At 38.5% G+C, this 17547-nt stretch overlaps 1 protein-coding gene across 1 annotated transcript; it reads left to right on the top strand.

Annotated features, from left to right (window-relative positions):
- Positions 1–1316: 1316 nt before the first annotated feature.
- Positions 1317–13435, top strand: DNAJC12 (DnaJ heat shock protein family (Hsp40) member C12). Its single transcript, XM_074924427.1, has 5 exons — positions 1317–3432; positions 6498–6576; positions 8920–9059; positions 10260–10461; positions 12291–13435. Exons 1-5 carry the CDS (start codon positions 3349–3351, stop codon positions 12383–12385), a joined length of 600 nt encoding a protein of 199 aa, XP_074780528.1. The 5' UTR covers positions 1317–3348; the 3' UTR covers positions 12386–13435.
- The last annotated feature ends 4112 nt before the right edge of the window (positions 13436–17547 follow it).

Raw genomic sequence — 17547 nt, forward strand, 5'->3', positions numbered from 1 at the left:
GATTTTGATCTAAACTTCATGGATATAAATTTAAATACTGTTTTGTTTAATGTTACTGCTTAACATCACAAACTATTTGCAGGATAGTTCTAGTGAATTTAATACAACTGAATCTCTAGGTTTAGTGGCAAGACCAAGATTAGACAGGTAGAATTTCTCCCATGCAGGCCTTGATAACAGCAGCTTTTAAAAAACTTTGGGTTAAAATTGTTGATATGTGTTTTTCTGGCCTCAACATGGGTTAGTTTATAGATAACTGACTTTATAGGGGGTATATATATTTGTCGGGGGGGGGAATTATTTTCTGGTTCCTTTGGGTATTGGCAACCCCCAAAAAGAGGTACATGCCACTTTTCAGAACTTTTTTATTATTCTGTGCAAATTTGCATGCAGACATTCTCTTTCCTTATTGAAAGTGAAGCAAGATTCAAGTTTCTTACAAAGCGCATGCAAGATGCTTTTGTCAGCATATAAAGGAGAGGTGTGACTTCAGCAGTGTTGTTTATTGTGCTTATTTATGTAAAGACTGCATCCTAAGGAAAAAATGTGTAAGGGATATGGGTGTGTGATCTAAAGCTTTTTGCAAAGGTATTGGCGAGGAAATGATTCAAGGGTCCTAAAGCTGACTCTAATACTGCAAGTGTTTATCCATGTTAACGATGGTGTTGCAGTAGTTACCCCTAAATTGGGAAGTCAGTTTGGTAGTCTTCAGGTCCTCTTATATTTCCAACTCTGAGCATGTGTGGGGACAAGGATGGAGCACGAAATGCAAAACTCATTGTCCCCTGAACTTGAAAATGTGTGCTCTGCCCTCAAGAAGCAAAACAACTAAAGTCACTTGAGAATTGGTCGTGGAAGATTTGATGTATTTTATGTAAATAAATTCAAATAGAGATTTCCAGATATTGCTGTTTTATTTAAAGGGCCATTTCTGACTTTTACAAATTGATGCTAAACTTCCTGTTATACCAAACTAGAATTTAGTTTCATTCAGCTCTACATAAGCACAATGGTTGATAATGTGTTAGGAATTAATAGAAATGGGTTTTTTTTTGTGGTTGTGTACAGAGAACAAATGTGAGAGTTTCTCACTGTTTGTGCGTTCTGAGCAACACTGACCAAAACATGTAGACACAGAGGCTGTGCCATCTCCAGCACTGTGGTTCTCTTTCAAATAAAGTTTATGTCCTAGAGGCAATCTTTTTATTTTCTTTTTTTTTTTTTTTTTTTTTTTTCCCTGCATATTATATAGAGGTCCTCTTGCTCTCCTTTTTTTTTTTTTTTAGTGATGCTTTGCTCTGTGAGTTGTCCCATTCGTCTGTAGGAGCATTAAAAGACTGAGTTATTACTCAGTATTTTCAGTCCTCCACACGCCAACCTTCGGACTGTGCTGTGGGGCCCCTTGTGCCCCCAGCGCTGGAAATCTCGGTGTGTGTGTGTGTGAGCTCAGGTATGGTTGCTACTGCAGTTTGGATCAAAGCCCTTGTTTGTTTGGTCTGAGCAGCTTGCAAGTCTTGACGTTTGGTCGTCTGAATCCAGCGCCTGGACCTGCAGTTCTCCTTGCAGCCACTGCAGGCTGGAGGGGAAAAGGGTTAAAGAGCCTTCCCTTAACCATAACACAGATATGCAAGAAATACTTGGACAAGAACGGTATGTCAGGAGTGCCCTGGAGAAGAGGGACAGCTGTTTGTTTATCCTCCCCCAAAGTACAATCTATTTAAATATTGACATGATCTCTTGCTAAAAGGCTTTCTTTTCTTTCCTGGTTTATTATTAAGTTATGAATGGGGGAGAGGGAGAGATTTGTGATTGCTAATTCTTCCACTGTGTTGAAAAAGTGTATCCATTGTTCTGTTTACTCTGACAAATATGGGAGTAGTGTTTTCTAACAGATTTAAATTGTTTGACTGAGGTTTGCACTTTGCTGTTTAATATTATTGCTTCTTCTCTGTGTGTGTCATATATTTTATAATCTTAATAGGCTATCGGAACATACAGCAAAACCAGGAAATTTCAGACAATACAGCCTTGAAGAGAAAGCAGTGGAAGACTAATGTAGATAATTTCAGAAGATGAATAATAATACAATAATAAAATAAAGCACTTGTCAGTGCAGGAATTATATACTCAGTATTTTATGAACAGTTCTGAATGGCCTCGAGGCCCTTCACTGATGAACACACACCTCTTCTAGCCTTGGTCACTCCCTGTGTATCTGGTCTGCCCAGACTCCTGCTAGGTCACTGCATCTAAAATTGTATAACTCTTCAGAGCATATGTTTGTATGTGTTAGTTTAAGAATCACTAATGTTTAATGATATGAAACATCTTGGATTACAGAGCTCTTGCAGGGATGGGAGTAGTAAAAATACAGCTCCTTTGGCTCCAGAGGAAAGACTATGGCAAGTGGTTGGTATTACACGTAGGAAGTAATCTTTTTAAATCAATAGATCGGGGGAGACGCTGCAGTTAACAGGTCTGCAGGCTTTGTTGGAGTGAGGCTTTGACCATTAACCACCGTTTGAAATCAAAGCTATTCTACTTCAGTGTAAAATGAGTTTTACAAGGAATGTGTTTTGCACACAATACAAACCTTGAGACACGATTTGAAAATAATTTGAGAGTCTCTACTTAATTTGATAGTAGACAGTAAGTGTTTCATGTTGTCTTTTCCTAGTCTTAATTTCATCAGACGTGCAACCGGTGTAGGAGAGCTGTTTGTTTTTGAAGGGTGGTCTGTATGTACCCTGGGTAGCCTTTCACCCCTTTCTGCTGAAGTGACTGACACAACTCTGAGAGGCTTTGACAAGGTCGGTACTTCATTTTCAGAAGTTTGCAGCCCTGTAATCGTTATTTTGAAAGTAATCCTTTCTCTCTTCTATCATTACCCACATAACCCCCTTGTCAAAGGCTGTGGTCAAAGTTGCAATTAAAAATTAAGCAGAGAATATATTTTAGTATATGTAGGCTCAAGTGCAGGGAAGCCTTTAAGTACGTGCCTGGTTTTAAGTGGCTGTACACGTGACGGCGTGATCCAAGTCTTAAATGCAGCTCGATTTCAGTTAGGTTTAATGCTGAAGGGACTTCGGCGACTACAAATCCCAGGGAGCATTGCCGTGAGCAGGTTTGTGCAACCGGATTGGCATCCTGCAGGGGCCAATGGCTGGCAGGGAACTCCAGAAAATTCATGTGTGTCAGCTGCCAGTATTAAAAAGCACTGGAGAGAGCCGTAGACCTGAGTGGAAATTACCCCTTTCCCCGAGATACTTTTAAGCCGTTGCTCGAGCTTTGTATTGACAGTCAGTTCGAACACCCGCCGGGCCGCGGCTAGAAGGAGCCCGCTGGCCGATGCAGATGGACGCGATTCTGGACTGCAGACCGGATGATTTGGAGGATTACTACAACTTGCTGGGATGCGACGAACTGTCTACGGTAAGAGCCCTCCCCGCCGGGGTCGTAACACTTCGAACGTGCTTGTGTACCTGCAGCGGGGGGGTGAAGTTGTTTATCTCTGCAGGCAGGACTGTTTGTAAATGCATTGTGAACATTCTGTCTTACTACTTTTAGTATCTTCCTCGGTAAAGCTCAATTTTCCGATGTTAAGATCCTAGAATAAGGCTTATATTAAAAATGTTTTATAAAACAGGACTGTGTCATAGATACAGCTGATACAACGGTTTATTCACTAGTTAGGTTCAACGTTATGCAGTTTATTCATTAGTTTAGTTCAACATGTGATACGGGTATGATTCGTGAGCCAACTGCATAAGCTTGACAACATTCAAATAATATTTTGGAATATATTTTCAGTTTTAAAACGTGAAAAATCTATATGCAACTAATACAGTGAATGTTCATAGCTGTAGGTCACTGATAATGCTATTGAATTTCTCAGGTTTTATGCGTATTAATTTTTTGGAAAAACTATTCATTGGGAGGAAAAACAAAAATATTCATCATAATGATTTTTAAATGCAAATTTTAATGACATTCAAATACTACTTCTACTAATTTGTTTTGGTAACAGATGCATACTTTATAATGAGATCTGGCTAAACAGTTGTTGAATGATTTGTACCTAAAACACGTGTTCTTTTTCCTAACGGTGTCCATATAACATTTTCTGGATAATCTGAGTTAGTGGTATGCTGATACCTTTTAATCTAGCCTTCCTATTAACGGGAATTGTGTTTCAGTTTTGGAAAAGGAGTTTTGATTGCTGTAATGAAGGATGTATTCAGTGTGGATAAAAGCTGTATTTTGCTCTGTAAATTTAATCAGATGCTCTCATCTGTCTTAGTGGCCAAATGCTGGGAAAATACCTCTGCCTTTTCTGTCACAAAGCATACTAGTAAACACCTTCTGTCTGTTACAGCAGGGAATGTAAACCTTTTCCTGAGAGAACTCCTAAAAAGTCATCCCAGCAGAGGGCGGTGGGTGTTAAGTTTCTATGCAGACTGGCTTCGCAGGTGCTATTTCTTATTTTCTACCTCACACTAATTCCTCAAGGGCTTAGCAATTAATGACTAGTTTAAGCACATACGAGAATGTTTTTTCAAATTGCTTAAAAACGAAATGAAAAAAATTGAATAAATGCTAATGGGTCCTGAAAAATAATCTGTCAAGTATTATTCGTTGAGAGAAGCAGTAGATACTCCTAGATTATTCTTGACATGGGAGTAGGAACTGAGATCACAAGTTGATGGAATACCACGATTGCCTTCGCTCAAGATAGGATGGTGCATGCTACTTCTAACATTTAACAGAAATTTGAAGCATTACAGGAGTTTTGCAATCACATGACTTTGCATATACAGTCAATTATTTGTAGCAGCAGAGGCTTCTTTAGGCATATACAGCACATTCCCAGCTGCAGTACTTTCATCTAAATTGCTGAATATTCTGGTCTTGATCTGACCTGGCTAAATTTAAGCACAAATAGTCTTGATTTCTACAGTTTTTACCTGTATTCAAGTAAACACCCATGTATATTCTTGCAGAATTGCGCTCATGGACACCTAGTTCATTTTCAGACTTGAGAGGAAGAGGGGAGATTTAATCTATATCCTTCTTCCAAGAACAGGGTTATTCATATATAGTGGGTATTGGGTACCTTTTGTGGTAAAACATCTCACTGCGTATTTTACATAAGTTTAATATATTCTGTATAAACTTTCTATAAACTTTTCCTTCTACTGATTTTTTTAATTTAAACTGAAGACTTCCATGCTATCCCTCTGTTACTGTACATAAATTTTAACTTTGAATTTCCCCTTTATATAACTGAGTTTTAGAGATGGTAGCTGGCTATATATCAATAGTAAGCATTCTCAACAAGTTCTCTGTACAATGTATATATTTTTAAGTATCTTGCTGACAGGAAATATACCACCTTATATCTGCCCCTCTGGAAGAGGTTGCTGAGAAAAGCAAAAAATGTAGAATTCTTAAAATACCATTGTAGACAACATTTTTCCCAGCATATGATAACAAAATTTGGGCAGCGAGTTGAGTGAACTGTATTTTTATTCTAAAGAAAAAATGTTACGAGCCTTAATTTTGAAATAAATAATTTAAATTATATATAGGTATCAGGGTTTGAAGGATGATGAATTTATATAAACAGCCTTTCTAGCATAGGAAAGAATAGTAGCTGATTGATGTCTTAAGGCAAGTTGTTATGAAAGCTTAAGCTGTACTGGAATGATATGAAGAAGTTTTGGCTTCTGAGTTGTAATAAGAGAGTTACTTTGAAAAATCTGAAAATGTGAAAATCTAAGCTGATGCCCGCTCCAGTGGTTTCTTGTATTTTGATGACTGTTAGTATGTCTTTGTGGTTGTAATACTTCATGGTACTATAAACTGTGCAGAAACTTGTAATTAACTAATTAGGTAATACATGCCAGTATTCTAATATTGATTATGAAAATATTCTATTGCAAATCAGTCTTTTTGCACAGAAAATTAACTTGACAGAAAGAATGTGAACTGCTAGTTATCTAGCTTTGGGGTATCCAAGATGGAAAAGTCGTGTGGTACTGGCTAAATCTCCTATGGAGAGGATATGGAGAAAACCACTCAATCCCACAAATGCATCTTCAGCAATACAGAAAGTCTTTGCTTCCTGCAGTAAGACTTCATTAAAAGAGTTGATTAAACAAAGTGAAGAGCAACTGAAGGGATGCATTTTGCCTGCGTGGTCAAATGTGAGGCGGGGGGTTTGCACACATGACCTTTACACATTTAAAGCCAACTTGCCACATTGGATGACTGAGCTTCACAAAAACGAGAATAAGGATGGGTGCACGTGAAATGAAATTAAATAAGCAGTGTCACTGATAGATAGTGGTTGTTACCTATTTTGCTTGTACAAATGAGTAGGAAAAACCCCTTTCAGCATTCTTTTCTGTTCCTCCCAACCCCTTTCAAAAAGCAAGTTTTCAAATCTCTTCTGTGTGTATGTATTTACTCACTTTAAGTCTCAACTTTCTGTTTAGGTTGAACAAATTGTTGCAGAATTTAAGATTAAAGCTCTTGAATGTCATCCTGACAAACATCCTGGAAACCCCAAAGCAGGTAAGTATTCTTCCCTGTTTAAAAATGATCTATTTTTTCTATTAATATAATTAATATAAATATTTATAATTAATATAAATTTTTTAAATATTAACATGACTAAGATATTAAATTCAGCCTTAAAACTTTATTAAATATCTCTTCCCCCAATATATTTGAATTGTCATTTATATTGAGCATATTGTCATTAAATAGTGAGCTTTAATATTCTTTTCTAACACTTGCACACTCCTTGGTGATAGAGCAGGAAGACACTCTGTGATTTATTTTTTTTTCTAGGACTTTAAATTTTTTTGTTTTCTACGGTAGAAAATCTTTTAATCCAGAAATTATTTGTGGAGTGTATCCCTTTCTAGACCTATGAAGTTGGCCTGCTTCCACGGTCAGTGGCATTCAAGTGCCATACTTGCGTCAACTAGTTAATTTGCTTCCATGAACAAGCCCATCAGGAACACATTAAACGTACTTTAGCTTCTCTTAATGTAATTTAATGACTGGAAATAAAGAGAAGCCAGCACGACATGAGTAACCATCTGTTTGCAGAAGAGCAGCTAACATTTGTGTTTGTGACAGCATGGAGTTCATACCTGTGACGGCTAAGCAGCACCTGAGTTATCTGTAGACAGTCTTACCCATTCATAACCACGAGTTAGATCCAAACAGTGGTCACTGATGTCTGAATAGTTTATATTCTTAGAATCAAGGTTGTTCTGATTATAATTATGGTCCCCATCAAAACTTTGTTGTAGAATAATGAAATATGCTTCTCATTTTGATTAACGCACAAAACTTTTCCTTTGGATTCTTCCTATGAGTTTAACTCTAAACTGAACAGCACAAGCAGAAACTGAACGCCGACCTACCTACTCGTGTGAGTTTGACCTCATCCACACCCTCCACACTGAGATAGCAGAGCAGGGAATACAGCAGATGTTACATGAGACTCACACTCCATCGCCTCAGAGCTCTCAGCAGAGCTTGGCTTGCCTCCTTGCTGGGCCATCCTAGCCTAGAATTGGACACTTGACAAGGAGGAGGTTTTAAAAGGTGAAATACGTGGGTTTTTTCACTTTGAAATTCCCTGCAATCTGGTGTTTGAGAGACAATCTACCATCTATTAACAATGACCTGCTCACTAATACTTAATATAAATTAAATGATAGTGAAAACAGGGCAATGAACTTCGTCTGCAGAAAATTCTGGCATTTACAGCAGGGAAACAAGAGACTATCCCAGTGCTGTCCTGTTCTGTCTGTACAGAACATGTACAGTCCATCACCCACCCCCAAATAATTGAAACTGAGTAACCCAAAAAGGGAAGCCAAGTGCCAAATGTTGGAGCAGTTTTGTCAAGAAGAAATATTTAATGCTCCTTTTACCTGAACATGCTGTATTTACTTTAAATACCTTTTAACAGTAGTGGTGAAAGTTGTTTTTTTTTTTTTTTAATTTAATCAGCTTAAAGCTCAATAAAGAGTAATTAAAATAGATGTTTTATTTGTTGAAAACTAGTAGCACTATAAAAAGGAAATGGAATAGAACTACCCCCTCAACTTGTTTGATTTACAGTTACGAGTTCTGATTAGTGTTTGGGCTTAGTGTATTTCAAAAGAAATCTCTCTAATTTGTAAACTGGAATAAATGAATAATAATACTATAGATCACTGTAACATAGGTGACTCATAGATAAAATCTAAATCTTTATAACCCTTCTACAAATAGTAACATGCAGCTGCATCCTTAGTAACCATTTAATGAAAAATTACCCTGTAGGGAAAAATAGGAGCTGTCATTCATGCGGTCTGATATTCAAGACAACATTTTAGCATGTAGAAAACATACCTAATAAAATGCACAAGTTAATTAATTTGAACTATATTTAGACTCCTTGCTTGTCAATTTTTGCTTCTTTCCCCCCCCCCGCATCCTGCTGATGTTTTCTTGGTGTTGTGCTTTGCTCTGACTTCCATGTGTGTTCCTTCTAAGCATTAATCTCAAATTTCCCTTTTTAAAGTTGTCTACAGGGAGCGACTTGTGCCTTTTGCCTGCCGTACTGTCTAAATTTCTCTGAAATTTAGGTGATTTTGAAGCCGGTAGGCAGATGAGCATTTTTAGCCCTCCTTTGAAAGGGTATCACTTGTCCACCAAAGGTGCTGTGATCCTGAAGCCAGCTAAAGCTGTGCAGAGCTGCAGAGCAGAACAACCACGTACCTTTGTCACTTAGTTCTCCTTCTGTCTCCTCAACTCTGCTCCAAGCCATTGTTGGCAGCTCCCCTTTCACATCTGAATGAATTTCTTTGAAAACAAGTATTGGTTTTAGTATCTTTTTGGTTTGTGTTTTAGTGGAGAATTTCCAGAAGCTGCAGCAAGCCAAGGAGATTCTTACTAATGAAGAGAGTCGAGCACGTTACGATTACTGGCGACGAAGCAAAGTTACCATTCCGTTCCAGCAATGGGAGGCCCTGAGCAGTTCTGTGAAAATGGTTGGTGGTGTCTTAAGTTTGGGCCATCAGGAGGAGGGGGAGGTAGGGCTGCTAAGGAGAAAGTGTTGCAGCGATTGAGGGGATGAGTTAGGACAGTTCTGCAGGGGATGGGAACAGTGCAGAGTGATTCCTGCACTAAGGATGTTAAGGAAATTCAGGAAAAATTGAAGGGCTAGAGAAGCCCATTCACAGAAGGGTTTTAGGTTGGTAGTTTTAGAATGAATTTATCATGCTTTTATGTGTATTGTATGAATTTTAACTATCTTAAAGGCAATTTTCAAATGCTTCAGCACACTTTGCTTTTGTAGGAACCTTTTATTTATTTTCAGAGTTAGATTAAAGCTCAGACCTTTGTATAATATATTCTGCTTTTGGTATATTACTTATCAGATAGGTTTTCATGCTATCTGATTAAATAAAGAGCTCAGAGAGAAACCTAGAAGGTAGTTTCTTTGGAACCGTGGGCTTCACACAGCCTCTTTGGAGCAGCCCTGCTAGGTGAGTGGGGTGATTTTTGGCAGATAGATGTTCTGAGGATTGTTACCCTTGCTAGTGAGATAATTTGGTAGAATGTTCCTAGAAGATCCTAATTCCATAATGTTTTGGGGGTATTTTTCTGCCTTATGATAGTTAAAAGTCTGCATGCTGATATGGCAGGTGAATAAATGTTTCCCTTGCCAATTTTGCTCACCTCAGCTCTACTCAGGAGAAAATTTTGAGAGCCTCTTCAACCAGCGTTACGCCTGAGCTTAAACGTTTGCTGGAAGTATCCCGTCAAGCTTGGTTCAGTTCAAAACAGAAGTCATTCCACAGACTTTAGTAGTAAATCTTTCCAAATTGTGTTGCTTTCAAAGGGCACCTTGAAGTCAAAGACACCTTTGAAAATGGACATTTTCTAAGTCACTCAAGCTCTCTTAAAAAAGTATCTGAGGTTGTGACAGAAGAAATTGGACAAAAGATGCTTAGGATTATTTGAGGCACTTGTACGTTTTGTTCTTCATCCTGACCTGACATAAGCTGTCCTTTCAAATGCTCTGCAATATAACCGTGCTCTCCCCCATCCCATTGCCCTGCAATCTTCTCTAATATGTGCTTTGTTTAACCATTTATTTCACCAATATAAGAAAGAAAAGTCCATTAAAAATCTTTTAAAGCATAGGAATTAATTGGGGGTTTTTTGTTATTTTTGCATTTCTTTAGTCAATGCACTGGGCTGTCCAAAGTAAGAAGGACCAAATGCTGGAAGCTCCTGACTTGAATAATAGCAACAACAAAACTAATGAGATTTGGACCCAACAGACTGAAAACAATGAAGATGGGTTGTCAGAAGGGAGCAGGGAGCAAGAAGATGTTGCAATTCCTGATGTGAAAGCACAGTCTTCAAAGAGTCCAGACTCCCCAAGTAAGTGAAACCAGCAGTTACAGAAAATTGCAGTATCTAGGGATTGGCCTGAAATGGAGGCTTTTAGTCATGAGAAATTCTTCTCCAGAATAATATGTGTAACGGGTAGGTCTTTTAATGTGGTTTTGGGTTGGGGTTTTGTTTTAGGTTTTATGTTGTTTATTATTTATTTAATTTTGAAGCTTTCAGACATTTCTTCCTCCCTACTCCCTGTTTACTTGCTTGTTTGCTAGTAAAACTGAAAACCGGAGAAAAAGAAAAAAAAAATAAAATTCTTAAACCAAAATGGAAAGTTCTATTTTACTGCTCTATAAAAAAACCAAAGGCAATTATTTTAAGTTATTTTCTAAAAAACAGCTTTAAAAACATTTAAATAAAATATTTAGGTGTTATATTCTCTTTTATTTAATCCAGCATTCAGTACGTCTGCACAGTTTGCATCTGATGAGTTAATGAGGACTAAAAATTGAGACTTGAAGGCTTCTTTTATATTTGAACATGGTTGTTTTAAAAAAAATGTACATGCACCATAATAAATGTGTATTTCAAAAGCTGTCAGTTGGCCAGCTCCTGTCTGTTGTTTAGGTTAGTATGCCTGAATCAAAGTTTACTTACCACAACATCCACCCGCTGTTCTGCTTGGTCCTTCAGGATTTTCATGATTTTAGGCTTATGTTTCCAGAAAACAAAGTCTTGTCACTTCTTCCCAGTCATTTCTTCCCAGTTTGATCAAACAGGAAATTAAGTTGAACTGTGAGGGTAGCAAAACCTAATTTAATCCCAAACATTTCTGGAATGAAGAAAATAGATAAGAAAATTCTACAAATTTTCTAATGTATTTAAAAACTGCACTCTACAACATGATACTATATGCTGGGTTTTGGTAATTAATTCATCACTGTATCCTTTGTAGAACAGGAATATTTCACAGTAAAGAAAACATCATCTCGTTCCTTGTAATGGTGAGCTTTCTTTGCAGGCATCTTCTGTCTCATATGTTTTTTATGGTTTAATTTAATTTCCTTAGATTTGAATGGAAAAAATATCAAGCCAATCAAATTTCTACTGAATTTATCCAGTGGGCATATATTTATATTAATAAATTAATATTAGAATATATTTATTTGACAGGGCCTGTATGCACTTCAGTGTTCAGACTTGATGTTAGGATGTTGACAATGCTTCTGGTTTGGTCCAGGAAAATTTTTATTATATTGGATTCCACTTTTAAGCTGGGGTATTTTCAGTTCCCGTCTGCTGGTCTGTAAGAATTATGGACTACAGCTCCACGTAGCTATTTCAGCCTGAAGAAGAGATTTTAACACTAAGTCTGGTAATAAGTTTCAGCTTCTTGATACAGGAAGATCCCGTTTTAGTAATAACAGCCCATAGATCATAAAAACACAGCGCAGGGTCTGAAAAACTCCATTAGTCCCTTGTATGTGGAAAGGACCATCTGTACCTTCCCTCCGCACTGCTGCCTTTCACGTGCTTGGAGATTTATCATGTCACCCTCTATCTCTTCTTCTTTACTTCAAGAAAATGCATTTGTTCAGTTTTTTTTTGTAAATCCTCTTTTCTGGACTGCTGTTCTTCTTGCTGTTCTCCTTTGTACTCTTCCCAGCTGATGAATATCTTGTAATTTGGTGTTTGCTTGAGTTCTTGTTCAAACAGTGCCAAGAATACAGAGGTTGTCCCTGCTAGTCAAGAGCACTGGAAGTCACCAATTTTTTTACTTTTTTGAGGGAAGGTTATCAAGTGTTATTTCAGACAACTTAGTTTTATACATGCTTGTAATAATTTACTTCTCTTTCTCTTTTTTTACTCAGGATTTTCAGAGGCAAATTACTGGCACTTGCGTTTCCGCTGGTCAGGGGATGCTCCATCAGAGCTTCTGAGGAAATTCAGAAACTATGAGATCTAAAAGGCAAAATGTGCAAGAGCATGAGATCATCTGTTCAACAGTTCAGTATTTTTTTTTGTCAGCAGTTATAAGTAATTTGTATTTGTTATTCATTCATCGTGATGTGAACGTTTGAATAAATGTCTTAATACTGATTTAACACACATGCTATGAGCATTACAGATGGAGGTGTTTTTTGTTTAATAAGCAAACTTTAATAAGCCAAGCCCTTTTCAGTATTAACATGAAGTGATACCGTGAAGTTACCTAACATATGTTGTTTCTTGTATTCTTAAATATTGTGTGGTGAATAATATTTTTCTCAATACGGTGATCTTATAGAGAATGTACTCTCAGTAGAACCAAAAGTCAATGTTAGACTCCAGCATATCATCCTGTCCAGTGATGGTCTTCCCAAAGCTGTATGACAATGAACTTTAAGCAAAACTGTGCTTATTTCTGAACTACCTACTCTGGTTCATTTCTCCATTGCATTGTGCTCACTGCAGTGATTTATAATGCATTCATGCACGATACTATTACAAACTTAACTTGTTGGAGAATTGTGATCTTAAGATATAGATGAAGTAAGAACCCTCTTATTACCCAAGAAGGTCAGTGTCGTAGGTCAAGCACTCTTAAAAATCACTTGCTCTCTCTCTTAACAAGTACATTTTTTTGCACCAGCTATTTATTTCAGAAGGCAGTTCCAGAACTTCACTTCTCCAGTTAGCAACTTTCTTCTTAAGATTTATTGGTGGGCAACTGATACCCCCTGTATGTGTGCCAGCATTGTCCTGTGGCTTAAGAGTAATTTCCCACCCTGCTCTGGCCTGGTAGACGGGGTCTTATCAGGGTCTTGTATGGTGAAGAATCAGGCCAGTCAGCATTAATGTGTACAGAGTCTCACATGAAAGGTTTTTGATATTTTGGGCAACTTTTCAAAGTCTGCATTGTGTTTATTTTGTATTTGCTTTCTTCTTTGTAAACCTGGCTAATATGCCAGGTATTGTCATTGTGGTTTTGTGCAGACAAGTAATTCCATAAGCAACAAATAAAACTGCATGCATACAGAAAGGGGTTGTGTTCATTTTTAAAAATTGAAATCCTTCTATCCATCATGGAGATCGCTCCTGAATTTCTTGTTATTTGTCCCCTCAGTCGATCAAAGCTTAAGGGAGTCCAGTTGTCAATCTTGGGCATCTCTGTGGAAAATCTAATCTGAAAACTACAGTCTTCTCCCAACATGGAAACAATATTATGGTATCTGTCTCTCCCTGGAGTGACAGGGGTGTGATGTGCTGTCTGACCTACTGTGCTTCTCCTGTTTGGTGCCTGTTTGCTAGAAACTGTAACACAAGTGCCTGCCAACGGAACCCTGATAATACGTGTATCTTATTAATCTCATTAGTATATTTATTCTAGTGTCAGTTTTCTTTACAGGGGCTGATACCAGTGTTAATGCTGTTTGTGTTTGTACCAGTTTATATAAAAGCTCAGAGTACTGGTGTTCTGCTGATACAGCTACATTGATCCTAGATTTGATGGCATCAGTAACAATAGCTATTTTTATAGCACGTCATCCAGCTTATCAGAAATACATATTTTTTTAATTCTACATGCTTTTCCCTTGTATATTTTGTGGCTAAAAACATTTTAGAGATTAATAATTCTCTATATCTGATAAATGTAATTACAAATATTCTTCTAGTGCATATACTGCTTTTCTTCATACAAAGGTAATTTGCTCAAGAAAGCCTTTCAAACCGTTTTATAGGGAGGGACTGTAAAGCACTTCAAACAGCCCTTAACAGAAGAAACCCTAGTTCATGTGAATGATACAAAATAATTTTTCTCTCTTTAACAAAAAAAGATGGAAACGCAACCAGCTGTAGTGCTTTGAATCAGATGGCAGCTCAGATTCTCCTCTCCCTGTTTCACTTGCTTGTAAAGGTAAAAGGGGGTAGTTGGATGGATGATGTAGCACCTAAGCAGCTGGTTTCCCTTGAGAAGTGAGTATACAACAGACTTCGAACAGCAAACTCATTTTTCATGTCATTAAAACCGGTGTAATTATTGGCCAATTATTACATGGTTTGTTCTGGCAAAGCACCTTTAGATATTTGTTCTGGATGAACATTTGCAGATATTTGGAAGACTCAGCCCAGCAAAAGCTGATGGCAAAACTTGCATTTTGCAACGTACCTGCTAGAGATCAGTCCTGTAAAATTATATTTGCCCTAGTGAAGGGGATGGATTATTAACTGGTGTTCTAGTACACTGATACAGCCTCTTTTCCTATATATATATATTTATCTTGAAATGGTCTGATTTTCTGTATTTCGCAAATAGAGTTGGGTTAACCCATTCTTAGCAGAGCAAACCCAGCAGTACTGAAAAGCAAGAAGAAGCTGAGCAGCCTGGTTTGCTTTTGGGACAGCATCGCTGGGACCTGACCTGTTGGCCAGTGAGAGCAGTTAACTGGAGTAAGTGGGCAGCCCAGTTCTCCCTCATGTTAGAAAGGAAAGAAATAAGGACCTGACAAATTACTCGGTGTTAGATCATTCAGGGCCCACCCCCCAAGCATAATTTTTTTTTTGTTTGTTTGTTTTTTTTTAATATATAGTATTTTTACACCTTTTTTGCTAGTTGCATGAAAAGATCCAGCAAATGTCCCATGTGACTATCAACAGTGATGTGCCGTGGCCTCTGCATTGGTAAGAACACAAAAAACTTAACATGCTTAAAAATTAATTGGAGCAGGGGTTGTAAGGTAGATCTCAAGCTCTATTCACAGATGTGATTAAGAGGCAACAGAGTCAGCTGTACCTGCTTTTTCAGCAGCCAACAGAGTACTTAACTTTCTTTGCAAAGTAGAGCTGCAAAAGGACAGTTGTGGGGGTGGAGAACAGCTGCAACAAACCCAAATACTATATATTGGAATTAGGGTCTGTGAATCTCAAGCTGGGGGAGAGGGTGGCTACCTGCAAAGGATGGTAAGGTCTCATTTTCTCCTTTAGCACTTGCTGTGAGTCGTTCAGGGATGTAACAAAGGGTCCTGAACCTTTTGGGTATCCAGGGGGTCTGAGTTGGTGTGTGCCTCCACTACACAGGGACTGAGCATTACCAGGCTTGAGTGGTTTGTTAGCTACCCCTCTAAATGGCTTAGCTTAGCTTGCTGTGAAAATAAACAGACCTGTGAAGTGAGCCCAGATCCTCTAGAGTCTACTCAAAAGGAACGATTAAACTTGGCCATAACTGGGCTGATGAGATGTAAACTGGAAGTTATGAGGTAGTAGATGGGGTTGAAGGTAGATGATGATGATAAAATACAGAGAATAGGGCATGTTGTCTAATAGTGTGTTTTTAGGTCTCTAAAACTGTATCAACCAGTTTTGCAGTATCTGGAATTAAGCAACTCTTTAGCCAGCTGTTTAGAATGAAGCTGAACAGCTTTGGGGGGGGGGTGTCTTGAATTATATAAAATTAATATATCTTTAATTACTGCTGTCATGCTTATTCTTGTGCAAGTTCTGAACATATAAGATTGAGAATGTTCTAGTACTTCGCAGACTTTTTGTTTTGCGAGTATTTGGCAAGTTGTTTTGCCAACATTTCCCAAGTGGCAATGTAAGAGTTAAGGTTTTGATGATGATTAAAGGTAGTATATGCCTTAAAATCTCAGGCTGAGTAATGCTGAATGATAGGTGAGGTTGTTTCCTGAATGCTTGTTTTTGTCTTTGAATGAGAGAAGGGGAAAAAAAAAAAAAGCAAAAGGCAGTTTATATGTTCTGTAATAGAAGCAAGTATGCTGATGATTAAAAGAGATACTGGGTAGCTTTAATTTCCTGAGCACGAACACTGCTATCTTACACTTTCATATCCTGCAGTGAGAGACGAGACTGCTGGGAAGGTAAGCAGTGAAGCTGTTGTAAAGCTGATGAAATTACACAGCCAAAGATAAAGCAACTCAGTAAGATGTCAGCCTCTGGCACTGTCAAGATGGGGTGATATTTATCAGTTAGTTTACGCTGGGTATTTTTCTTGCAGCCCAGTGTACATGCTCATCCTGCTGTCATCAGATTTGCCAGGCCTCCCCCCGATGGTGGGCACTGCCTGTATTTGTTCTTTCACCTTTGCTATATTAGTCTCTTCTCCCTGCCATGGTAATGAAGATGAGACTTCATGTGCTCTGTTTGTCCCAGCTTTGAAAGGCTTGTGTCTGAGTCATTACAGTGGTGCACAATATAGACTGGGAACATTTACATCTTTTAGGTCCCTGATGCATATCATAACCTGTCACAGGTGATGGATCCTGAAGAAAATGAATTTTCTATCCTCTCTCTTCCATCTTCCAGTGGTTTGCTCTTGCTCCCTTCTTATAGTGGGGCAGTAAGGGAGAGGGGTTACTTCTATAAAATAAAATTTGCTGCCAATGTTCAGGTGGTTTCTGGTCTTGATGTGCGATGTGCTTCTCAGTGCTTTAGATAAAATGATTTGCTTGCTGCTTTGTCAAAACTGCTTCTCCAAAATTATCGCAGGACTCTTGGCACCAAAGGCAGATGGCTTTTTTAAGGAGATGGGGTCTGGACTCCAGCACCAGATTCATTACTGTCTTACTCTTTCTCACTCTTAGAGCTGAGGTTTAAAAAGGGAAGCAGGTCAGAACGGTAGCACTTTAACTCTTTGCTACAAAATGGAGATGAAAACTGATAGGAGTCAAGAGAAGCACACTGAATCCAGAACACGGGTGCTGCTGATGTGTATATAGCTTTAGTAGGCTGTTTGGCAGTCCTTACTTTCTTCTGTAATTACAAAAAATAACTGCAATTAAAACCATATGGTTCTTCCCCTTTAGTGCCTTGATGGGAACATTTTCATAAATATGAAACACATGGGTCGGGGCAATCCCCAGCACAAACCCAGGCTGGGTGAGCAGTGGATGGGGGGCAGCCCCAAGGAGAAGGACTTGGGGGTGTTGGTGGACGGAAAACTGACTGTGAGCCAGCAACGTGTGCTCACAGCCCAGAAAGGCAACGGTGTGCTGGGCTGCACCCAGAGCAGGGTGGGCAGCAGGGCGAGGGGGGGGATTCTCCCCCTCTGCTCTGCTCTGTGAGACCCCCCTGCAGGGCTGGGTCCAGCTCTGGGGCACCAACAGCAGAAGGACACGGACCTGCTCGAGC

Source organism: Athene noctua, chromosome 21 (assembly GCF_965140245.1).
Source record: "Athene noctua chromosome 21, bAthNoc1.hap1.1, whole genome shotgun sequence".
Taxonomy (NCBI): domain Eukaryota; kingdom Metazoa; phylum Chordata; class Aves; order Strigiformes; family Strigidae; genus Athene; species Athene noctua.